The 11,362-nt window shown below is 39.6% G+C and overlaps 1 protein-coding gene across 1 annotated transcript; it reads left to right on the top strand.

The window, feature by feature from the left end:
* Positions 1 to 18: 18 nt before the first annotated feature.
* Positions 19 to 1,329, top strand: cks1b (CDC28 protein kinase regulatory subunit 1B). The gene is made up of 4 exons (XM_058046961.2): positions 19 to 184; positions 377 to 443; positions 522 to 649; positions 1,261 to 1,329. The coding sequence occupies exons 2-4, from the start codon at positions 385 to 387 to the stop codon at positions 1,305 to 1,307; spliced, it is 234 nt and encodes a 77-aa protein (XP_057902944.1). The 5' UTR covers positions 19 to 184; positions 377 to 384; the 3' UTR covers positions 1,308 to 1,329.
* The last annotated feature ends 10,033 nt before the right edge of the window (positions 1,330 to 11,362 follow it).

The following is an 11,362-nucleotide window of genomic DNA, read 5'->3' as shown; positions in this document are numbered from 1 at the left end:
GGCTTCTTGCCGTCATCAACCAATGAGAAGAGGCCAGGTCTATTTGAACAGTGAAAAGCGGGCTGTGTAGTATTTAACTGAGAAACAAAGGGATTGGGACCACCTCGCTAGTAGTTACCATAGCGTAATATAAAGTCGCAAACATCGCGCATTTATCTCAGGGGAATCGTGGCTATTGTTTGAGGTAATTTTGATGTGTCTTGTGTTCTGAAGTGGGTGTTTTTTCCGCTTTTGGGATGCGAGTGTCATTGAAACGCGTTAGCATGCTAGCCAAAATATGTGAAATGATATAAGCATCAATATGTCAGTGAACAGTGGTAACTTTATTTTAGCTGTAATTGAACTATTTTTTTTAACGCTGTATATTTCTCATCAGGCTTCAACATGTCCCACAAACAGATCTACTACTCCGATAAGTATGACGATGACAAATATGAATATAGGTACGGAATGCTAATGTGTAAATGTTCAGCTAACGGCACGTATATCTGAATTATGTCTGCTTGCCTCTGTTGTTGTAGACATGTAATGTTACCCAAGGATATTGCAAAGCGTGTGCCAAAGACCCATTTGATGTCAGAGTCCGAATGGAGGAACCTGGGGGTCCAGCAGAGTCAAGGATGGGTGCACTACATGATCCACCAGCCAGGTACCTTGCATTCACTGACAAACACTGACTGACAACCACTGACTTATGATAATCTTGTTGGAAAACCTGTAAACTGTTGACCATAGTTGGAATAGCTGTCACATAAAAAGTACATTTGCTTTGATCTTCTTAAGCATGAAACATAATGGGGTCTATTTATTGTTCCACTCCAAGTTTTGAACAGTTTGACCCATTTAAAAAAAACTATTTTCTGTCTAACATGACAATTTTAGGTAAAGTAATTTCTACAGTGTGATTTAATCAATACTGTATACAGTATTCTTGCTCTCAGGTCCGCTTGACGCCATCTCCGAATGAGTTGTCAGTGAGACAGCAGCGCTTTTGGATTCTATTTATAGGCCGAAATGCTGGACCGTAGTGATCTGGCCATGTTAAGAGAGCCGTCTTTGTAGTACAGACTGAACATGATCTTTTAATATGAAAAGATAATATTAAGAGCACTGAACATGCTCTTTTAATATTAAAAATAATTAAAAATGTGACAAATCCAAACGGTACTACTACTAATTGGCATCTCACTGTCACATCACTCGGCCATTTTCCTTCTTTAATACTGAGTGCCCCCCACTTTTTTTCTTTTCACCCTACAGAGCCGCACATTTTGCTTTTCAGGCGACCTCTTCCCAACACAAAGTAAAAAAAAAAAAAAAAAAAAAAAATCTAAATGCACACAAAACTCCATGCAGGATCCGCCAACGAGACAATGTGCCACACATCAAATCACCTGAAAGTAGCCAACATGCTGTTGGATTACGAAGATCTTCCTGCGTGGTGATCGACCTGGAATGTTTGGGGACCAAGAAGTAAAGAATTGCGGATGTTGAAGGAACATTACATTACACCGGGGGTATGAAGAGAAGGAAAAGGGAGAGGAAAAAAAAGACTTCTGCACTGCACTGCTGTGCTGTTCGGAAGAAATCACCTCATCTTGTGCTCAACCTACCTGCATGTTGTCAGTGCTAAGATGTTGCTCCAAAAAAGTGGGATCGTAAGTCCATGAAACATTAAAGTGCAGCTTTGAGTGACATGTTGCTGCTGGGTAGAAATGCCATTTTGACACTGAACATAAATGACATTTTACCGTTTATTTCTCATGCCCATGACAAGCTGCATTTGTTTGTAATTAAACGCGACCCCCCCCCCACCTCAAAAGAGCATGCTGGATGACTGAATCTATCAAATCTATTGGTGAGTTGAGCAGTATTTATGAATGTTGACCATTACAAAATAAATGATTTTTTTTTTTGTGCACTTTTACTATGTGTCACTATGCCACCCACTGAAATCAATAACAAACTAATATCATTCGATAAACACCGAAACAGCACCAGTGTGCAGTGGTCAATGGAATATACAGTATTTCTGTGTCTATACATACACTATATTGAAGACTTATTACAGTAATTCTCATCACTGCTGGAGCCTATCCCAGCTGATTTTGGACAAGAGGCAGGGTACACCCGAGACCAGGGGTCTCAAAAACGCAGCCCGTGGGCAAAATGTGGCCCGCAGGACACTAGTTTGAGGCCCCCGCCTTGATATGAAAGTTTAATGTTAGTGCGGCCCGCGCAAGTTTGATATGGATGCTGTATGGTATCATGTACCCAGAAAAAATTATTACGTTTGATTAATGTTCATGTTAAAGGTTAAATAACTGTTAATAGTTATCCTCCCTATCCGTGTGGAAGTGGTAAGTTTTTGGCTATTTAAGTTTAAAGGAAATAATTTGAAGGCTACTGTTTAGGCCGCTAGCTCTCTAGTTTGCGAGTTAGCATGTGTCTCAAGACCCTGCAGTTGCACAATATGTTGTAAATAAGAGTATAAATGTGACTATAGTCGTGTTTTGTCATGTCTACAGGGCTCTAATAATGCTTTGTTCATTTTAATTTGAAAAAAATAATTTGTCTACCCACCAACTATATGTGGTTTCTTAAGTTTTTATTATTTGCTGTTATTATTATTATATTTATTTATTACTGATTGATTTTCTTTATTCTTGATATGTTTATTTATTTTTCTTATTTTTTCCAGAAAAATAAAAATTACGATATTTGAGAACAGTGGAATGTTTTATCAGAGCTTTTATTGTAGAAAATCGGAACCAAAGCACTGAAAAAGTTTGTATATTTTTCTGTTTTTAATAAATGCGGTAGGTTTTTTTTTTTTTTTGGAAAACCTGATGCGGCCCAGCCTTGCCCAGACCCTAGCTCCAGTGGCCCCCAGGTAAATTGAGTTTGAGACCCCTGCCCTAGACAGCCAATCGCAGGGCACATATTGACAAACAGCCATTCACACTCACATTCATATCTATGGATAATTTGGAGCCGCCAATCAACCCAACATGCATGTTTTTAGAATGTGGAAGGAAACTGGACACGCAAACTCCACACAGATGCCCAAGCGGAGAATCAAAATCGGGTCTTCCCAATCTTCTGAATGTGTGGCCTCCATGCTAACCCCTCATCCATTGTTGATTAAGATGTTTAAAAAAAAAACTTCCAAATTAAATGGGGAACTCAGGTCATGTCTCAATAATGGAACATTACTGATACCTAGTGGCCACAATACATATACCTTTTTATTTCCATTTTTTTGGACTAATATATTATTGATCATTTATTAATTTTTGGAAGAACCATCATATATATCTTTAAAGACTGTAGTCTACTGCCATTTATATGTTGATCCTTTGGAAGTAGCTGTATTTGGTTAGCAGATGCTGCAGTGGAATGTACATCTTCTAAATCATCAATGCTAATCACTAGCCTGTATATGGGATTTTCAATGTAAATTAGCATGGTGCTAACACATTTACTCATGCATTTCATTTGAATTTCCCCTTGTGGGACTAATAAAGGCATATCTTAATTATGTTGAATGTCACAGAAAAATGAAGGGGGGGGGGGTTGCCTGTCATTAAGGGATGATGGTTGGGCTGCACTAGGGAATATAAACAGGCTCACTCATTACCGTTACACCAGTGGCGTCATTAGGCCTAAAATATTCTTAACCTCTTGTGTTAGCTTTCTGGTATCACCTCTTATGTTAACGGGTCGGTTTTGACCCATGTATTAAATCAGCTATAAAATACACTAAAAACAATAAGTTACCATCAAATTTGCTTCTCATCTCTTGGTTACCTTTTTAGGCTTCCTCATCCATGAAAATATTGGTTTTAATACTTTTGGTGTGGGCATATAGGCCATTTTTTGTCACTATACCCCTCGATTTCAATTTCCAAAAATGGTCAAATGAAACTCAAAAGAATAATATTAATAAATTGAAGGTTCTTTTGTTTCCTGGCTATTACTGAAAATGAACCTCAAAAGAATCATATTAATAAATTGAAGGTTCTTTTGTTACCTGGCTATTACTGAGGGATATAGAACAGCTTCACCACCAGAAACCATCCATCTGACTCGCATCATCTGTGTCTTCTGGATCATACTCCACGTTGTCCTCCTGCTTATCTCAATAGATATGCTGGTCTGTCCGTCACCAAAAATTTGGTCCATATCTTGGTTCACTGTACTACTTGCCATTCTTTCCATGATTCAAATTATAAATGTGAAATCAGCCAATCAAATGAGTGAATTCTCACATGTCTGACCTTGTTTTTCTGCTGGTGTACTGGAAAAGCGGTCAAAATGAGAATCCCCTGAAGCTTCCATGATGAGAAGAGGAGCTGGTTGTCATTGTGTTGGCTAATTGTACACTTATGATTTCAGTTTTGGCTCAAAATATTGCTTTATAATCATGTTATTATTACCGGGGGGAAACCGACCCTAACAATACAGTGGTCATAATTTCAACCAGACCATTTTAAAATTTAGTAAAAATTATTTTTTTGGGTTTTATTTTGTTGAAATAGAGTTTCTTGACAAAGTCAAAAAGCCTTGATGCAATAAACAAATGTTATGTGATACTTTTTATGCATTAAAATGTAAAACGGGGGGCGCGGTCTAGTGGTTAGCGCGCAGACCTCACAGCTAGGAGACCAGGATTCAATTCCACCCTCGGCCATCTCTGTGTGGAGTTTGCATGTTCTCCCCGTGCATGCGTGGGTTTTCTCCGGGTACTCCGGTTTCCTCCCACATTCCAAAAACATGCTAGGTTAATTGGCCACTCCAAATTGTCCATAGGTATGAATGTGAGTGTGAATGGTTGTTTGTCTATATGTGCCCTGTGATTGGCTGGCCACCAGTCCGGGGTGTACTCCGCCTCTCGCCCGAAGACAGATGGGATAGGCTCCAGCACCCCGCGACCCTTGTGAGGAAAAAGCGGTAGAAAATGAATGAATGAATGTAAAACGGGTCGGTGCCGACCCTAACACAAGAGAAAGGTTAAGCCCCACTAAATAATTAGATTTTTTTTATGGATTTTTTTTTTTTAAATTATAAATTTCACAGCATTTCATAGCAGTAGCATACATTTCATATAATAGGGCAAAAGCAGGCTAATACTAGCCTGCTAGTAATAATCAGAAGAAGAATAATGATGATAGTAATAATAATAGGCTAATGAATAATATAATAACGATGATGATATAATTGATGACTGTCCAGTGGACAGAATGGTTGCAGAGCTTGAGCAGCGGTTTAGCAGTGTAGATTGTGTGTACTTGTGTAAATTTAATGGTGGCCTAAAACAATTGAGTATCTCTACTAAATCTGTCCAAAAGTGGGAAAGTTATATCCCGCTTCTTGTTCCTCATTTGTTTTTTTGGATTTTTTTGAAAGTCTACTACATTCATTCATATCCTGTGCATCTCCAGGGGGCTAAGTCCTCAGAACCGAGTGACGCCCCTACGTTACACCATAAAAAAGTCAGTTTTGCATAAAAGGTTGGCGCTAATTGAAACGAGAGCCTTGGCCTTAGGAAGCCCACAAGTCCAAATGCTTTTTAGCTCATCAACTTATTGACTGCTTAAGGTAAAATGCATTTTTCAGCATATTTGGTACGGGAAATGCAGCTTAAACAGCGAGTGGCTTATGGCACTTTCAACCTCTAACAGTAAGTGTGTGTTTTTTCAACAAAAAAACACTCAAAACCCACAATCCCATTAGCTTTTAGAGCAAAGTCATTGCATAATCATCAATGCATTCACAGGGTTCATTCACCTGCTCTACATCATGTACAGCAGGGGTCTCAATATTTATTTATTACTGATTGATTGATTTTCTTTATTCTTAATTTGTTTATTTATTTTCTTATTTTGTGTAAAAAAATAAAAATTAAGATATTTGAGAACAGTGGAATGTTTTATCAGAGCTTTTCTTGTAGAAAATTGGAACCAAAGCAAAGTTTATTCATTTTTCTGTTTTTAATAAATAAACCTGATGCGGCCCAGTCTCGCCCAGACCCGAGCTCCAGTGGCCTGCAGGTAAATTGAGTTTGAGACCCCTGATGTACAGCAAACCCATGCAAAGAGAAGGCCTGCAGGGGGCAGTGCAACACAACAGAGCAGCCGAACTCCACCCCCCCCATTCCATCTCTTGCTGCACAGCTGAATTTGTATCACTTTGAGTAACATTAATATACGGAACCATCCTCTTTCTTTGTGTACATTCAATTTGCAATAACAACTGCTGTTTCTTTCCATTGCGGCCCAAAGCTCCACACTAACAAAAGCCAACCTGTCCCACATGCGCCGGCTTGCGGATTAAAAGAAAAAATAGCTTTGACTTTGCGGCTGCTGCAGTCAGACTCAGTGGGGGTTAACCACACAAGTCAAAGCTAATGGAGCAAAGAAAGAGTTGTGGGATGCACACAGCCTGTCTCCACAATTCCTGCAAAATGTTGCACAGGTAATCATCGGGCCGGTCAGCAATCTGAACCTCCTGCTGAGATTCAGACATCTTTGAAGCCTTAAAAAAAAAAATCTCGTCTGTATCCATGAATGATAAAATTGCTTCCTGTTGCAATCGTAAAGGCAAATGATAACCTAAGTCTGTGGCTGTATTTACAGAACAGCTAAGAGCAGCAAAATGAGCCAATTTACCAGGCGGGTGACCTTTACTGGCAACGTGCCTTATAACATTTACATATAATCTCATCCCCCTATCCCCAAAGTCCCCAAAGTTTGACCTCCAGTAAACACATCATTGCTGAAATTTGATTTTTCTGCATCTCAATTCTTTGCATCATCGATTAAACTGCATATTATTAGACTGACAGGAAGATTTTTGCACAGGCTTTGTGAAAATGTCAGCAAATGCCAATCATAAGGCTTTGCTTGAAAAATGACTCCGACAACTATGTTATTGACAAAAGTCTTGCTTTGGACTTTTCCATCAGTCCACCAAGCCTTGGTTTAGGCAATATTCAGCTACATTCAGCAATATTTCAGCTTGAAATCACCCATGCTGGCTACCGGAGGTGGAGGTCAGGTGTATTTTTTCTTTCATGACTCCCTCTGGAAAATGGATCTCACACCTCTGTTAGAGCGCAGCAGGGACATTTTTATCAATTGTTAGCACCTGGGAAGCAAAACAAACACCACTTTTCTTTCCCGTAGAATTCTAAACAGGGCTATGCATATTGACCAATGGTGCTTCACGCTTTCGCAATCCTTTTCGGCTCAGGACTGAGATACTCTTCCGCACTAAACGATCATGCATGAACACTAGGTTAAGGTTTAGGTTCGAGGTTCGGAGGTTCGAGGTACCTCAGGGTCTGGAGGATGGAACGTGATATCGAAAGGCGGATCGGTGTGGCGTCTGCAGTGATGCGGACTCTGAATCGGTTTGTTGTGGTGAAGATGGAGCTGAGCCGAAAGGTGAAGCTCTCCATTTACCCGTCTATCATCTTTCCTACCCTCATCTGTGGTCCTGGGGACAAGATTTTTAACTGAAATTTACAACTTTAACTTAAATTTATGACAATACTCAATACAAATTTAGGAGAAGAAAATGTCAATTTATGACTTTGTTCTTGTTAATTGACAAGTTCATTCATTTTCTACCACTTATCCTCACTGGAGCTGGAGCCTATCCCAGCTGGGTTGGTGGCCAGCCAAACACAGGGCACAAATAGACAAGGAAAACCAGAGTACCTGGAGAAAACCCACACATGCACGTGGAGAACATGCAAACTCCACACAGAGATAGCAGAGGGTGGAATTGAACTCGGGTCTCCTTGCTGTGAGGTCTGCGCGCTAACCACTCAATCGCCATGCAGCCTAATTGACAAGTTTTCTAACATAAATTTATGACTTTATTCTTGTAAATTTCCAACTCTTTAAATTTAAAATTATAATGTATTTATGATGATAATGTAGATTTATGACTCCCATAAATGTACAACTTTTTTAACGTAAATGTACGACTTTATTCTCATAAATTAACAACTTTTTAAAACTGAAATTCATGACTTTATTCTCGTAAATGTACAACTTTTTTTAATGTAAATGTATGACTTTATTGTCATAAATTAACAACTTTTTAAAACTGAAATTCATGACTTTATTCTCATAAATGTACAACTTTTTTAACGTAAATGTATGACTTTATTCTCACAAATTAACAACTTTTTAAAACTTCAACTTTATTCTCATAAATGTACAACTTTTAACGTAAATGTATGACTTTATTCTCATAAATTAACAACTTTTTTAAACCTCAATTCATGACTTTATTCTCGTGAATGTACAACTTTTTTACGTAAATGTATGAATTTATTCTCATAAATTAACAACTTTTTTAAACTTCAATTCACGACTTTATTCTCGTAAATGTACAAATTTTAACGTAAATGTATGACTTTATTCTCATAAATTAACAACTTTTAAAAACTGAAATTCATGACTTTATTCTCGTAAATGTACAACTTTTTAACGTGAATGTATGAATTTATTCTCATAAATTAACGTTTTTAAACTTCAATTCACAACTTTATTCTCGTAAATGTACAACTTTTAATGTAAATGTATGAATTTATTCTAACAACTTTTTTAAACTTAAATTTATGACAGTTTTATGCAGTTTTACCACACCAGCACCCCATTCATAAAAACGATGATAAACCACCAAAAATCTACTAAATTGTGGGTTGTACCCTGACGGTACGCCATAATGGCTGCCATTGGAAGGTGCAGGTGTACCTAATGTAGTGGAATAGAATGAAAGGGGCCGAGGGGAGTGTCATGTGGTGTGCTCGATGGGAGGAGGTGGGCTGAACTTAAAGTAGCAGACGGGTGAGCGAGGCGAGAAAGAAGGTCAGACTGGTTAGGAAAGTGTGAGAGAAGAGTGGGGGTGTTTATATCTGGGTGTCATTGGCACGGCGGGGGGTGGCGCCACCTCCTAGAAGGAAGCCAAGTTTGAGTGTGGAAGATTAGGGAGCCGTTCGGAATGATGGAACAAAAAGCCCCCCCCCCCAATTTGCTCCATTAGAGTGTCCAGAGAGGTGAAGCTATTAGATCAGGCTCCAATAGCTCACAGTGAGAATCTGTCAAAGCAAAAAAATCTCAATTAATAATCTGCAGCACAACAGACATCCCGTGAATAATGCATTATTTACTTTCTTATTGACTATGAAAATACGAGACGCTCGGCCGCCTCCTGTGACTCACAACATTCAGGTAAGTGGTCGGCTCTGAATTATTTAGGCCGTTTCCCCGCGCAAGAACACAACAAATCAAGCGGCAAACAATGCAGTCTGATTGGATTAGCCAGCGCCGCCATATCCAAAAACAGCATTTTAAAGTACAAGTACACGCGGCACACTTTTCCTCATCTCATATTGGAAATAATCACACTTTCACTCCAGTGTTGAAGTGGTCCCGATAGGACGGTAGAATTGGCAGCGCCGGGACTAAATGAGGACATAAATTAAACTTCAGAGCCCGTCGTGTTAAACATCGCATTAAAGTCGCTGAACCGTGGCGGTGAAGCTGCCAAGTGGATAGCTTGGCTGAAATAGATACCTGTGAGGAAAGCCCCGATGCCTTTTTAGATTCTTGGCGTTGATGGAACACATTTTACGCTTTACCCTTTTTAAAAGTCAGATTTAAATCAATAATAATAATAATAATACATTTTATTTGCATAGCGGGGGCGGCACGGTGGTCAAGTGGGCGGCACGGTGGTCAAGTGGTTAGCGCGCAGATCTCACAGCTAGGAGACCAGGGTTCAATTCCACCTTCGGCCATCTCTGTGTGGAGTTTGCATGTTCTCCCCGTGCATGCGTGGGTTTTCTCCGGGTACTCCGGTTTCCTCCCACATTCCAAAAACATGCTAGGTTAATTGGCCACTCCAAATTGTCCATAGGTATGAATGTGAGTGTGAATGGAGCAGGTCTGTGAGATATGGGGGGGGGTCAGATCGTGGAGGGCTTTGTAGGTGATGAGAAGAATTTTGAAGTGAATGTGTTGGGGAATGGGAAGCCAGTGGATGTTTTGGAGGACAGGGAGAATGTGTTCACGGGAGCGGGTGGAGGTGAGGAGGCGGGCAGCGGAGTTCTGAACATATTGTAGTTTGTTGAGGGTTTTGGACGGTGTACCGTAGAGCAGTGATTTTCAACCTTTTTTGAGCCACGGCACGTTTTTTACATTGGAAAAATCTTGTGGCACACCACTAACCAAAAATGTTCCAAAATGTCACCACGACCTCACACGTGCATCAATAAGTCTATGGGAGGAACAAGGTAGGTGTTGCCACACGGACCAATATTACATTGCTCTGCCGGTCTTTACACCACAGACACTCCACAGTAGCCATGTTTTTACATGACCAGTTTTTCCTCTTTCCGAATGACCTTTCGGGAAACAATGGTATCCATAGAAAGGAATATTCCAATCTCTTGTCTACATGCGCCGTGAAAATCAAACAGAATAGTCAATAGGGCATGCACAGTAAAACGTAAACATCAACATCACATGATACTGGCTTCCCTGAGTTTTTCCTTCACTTGTTGGAATAATTCCGTATTGCCAGTTTTTCATCTGTCCGGTCTTGAAATTTAGTTTGAATCAAAAACAAACTTTGCTTAGTCCAGTGCCGATTGCTGGCCTCCATTTTTAAAACTGAAGAAGGTCTGGATCTGCGTGTTACGTCATATCTGAGCATGCGCTGAAAGAACGCACCCGGGATAAATTTAAACAGATCAAATTCAATCTTGCTAATATTTTATAGTTAAACTCAGGACATGTTTTATATAGATATATATTTTCTTTTTTAATAAAACTGCACTTGTGAATGGCGTATAGAAGGGTTTAGATTCTGTTCCACATATGGCGCTAATGCACACAAAAGCTGCTTTCCAACCGCCAATAAACAACAGAAGAAGAAAAACACCACGAAGAAGAAGGCACCCTGACAACTTTCCGTTTGAGCGGGTACAAGATACCTCAATCGGATTGGTTAAAGGAATATTCCATCCCTGTTCAATTCTTTCCGTTTGAGCAAATAAACCAAATGCAATTGAAATATTTGGGTCCATATATTCATAGCTATTGACATAATATTTGAAAATAATGATTAATAAATGTTAATTATAAAAAGTTGTATTGGATAATTCCTCACGGCACACCTGATGGTTTCCCAAGGTACACTAGTGTGCCGCGGCACAGTGGTTGAAAATCACTGCCGTAGAGAATACTGTTGCAGTAGTGGATTCTGGAGGTGATGAATGCATGGATCAGGGATTCAGCGGCAGAGAATGGAAGTGATGGACGGAGTCAGGCTATGTTCTTAA

Source organism: Doryrhamphus excisus, linkage group LG7 (genome assembly GCF_037039965.1).
Source record: "Doryrhamphus excisus strain RoL-2023G ecotype Guam linkage group LG7, RoL_Dexc_Guam_v1.1, whole genome shotgun sequence".
Classification (NCBI taxonomy): Eukaryota; Metazoa; Chordata; class Actinopteri; order Syngnathiformes; family Syngnathidae; genus Doryrhamphus; species Doryrhamphus excisus.
The sequence above is the reverse complement of the archived record's forward strand: the minus strand, read 5'-3'. Positions and strand labels throughout refer to the sequence as shown.

Bases quoted from the DNA above. Each gene is read 5' to 3' on its own strand.
- cks1b (XM_058046961.2), top strand. From the start codon at position 385: ATGTCCCACAAACAGATCTACTACTCCGATAAGTATGACGATGACAAA. The intron at 444-521 runs GTACGGAATGCT...CTGTTGTTGTAG, and splicing joins GATGACAAATATGAATATAG to ACATGTAATGTTACCCAAGG. The intron at 650-1,260 runs GTACCTTGCATT...TTCACCCTACAG, and splicing joins CTACATGATCCACCAGCCAG to AGCCGCACATTTTGCTTTTC.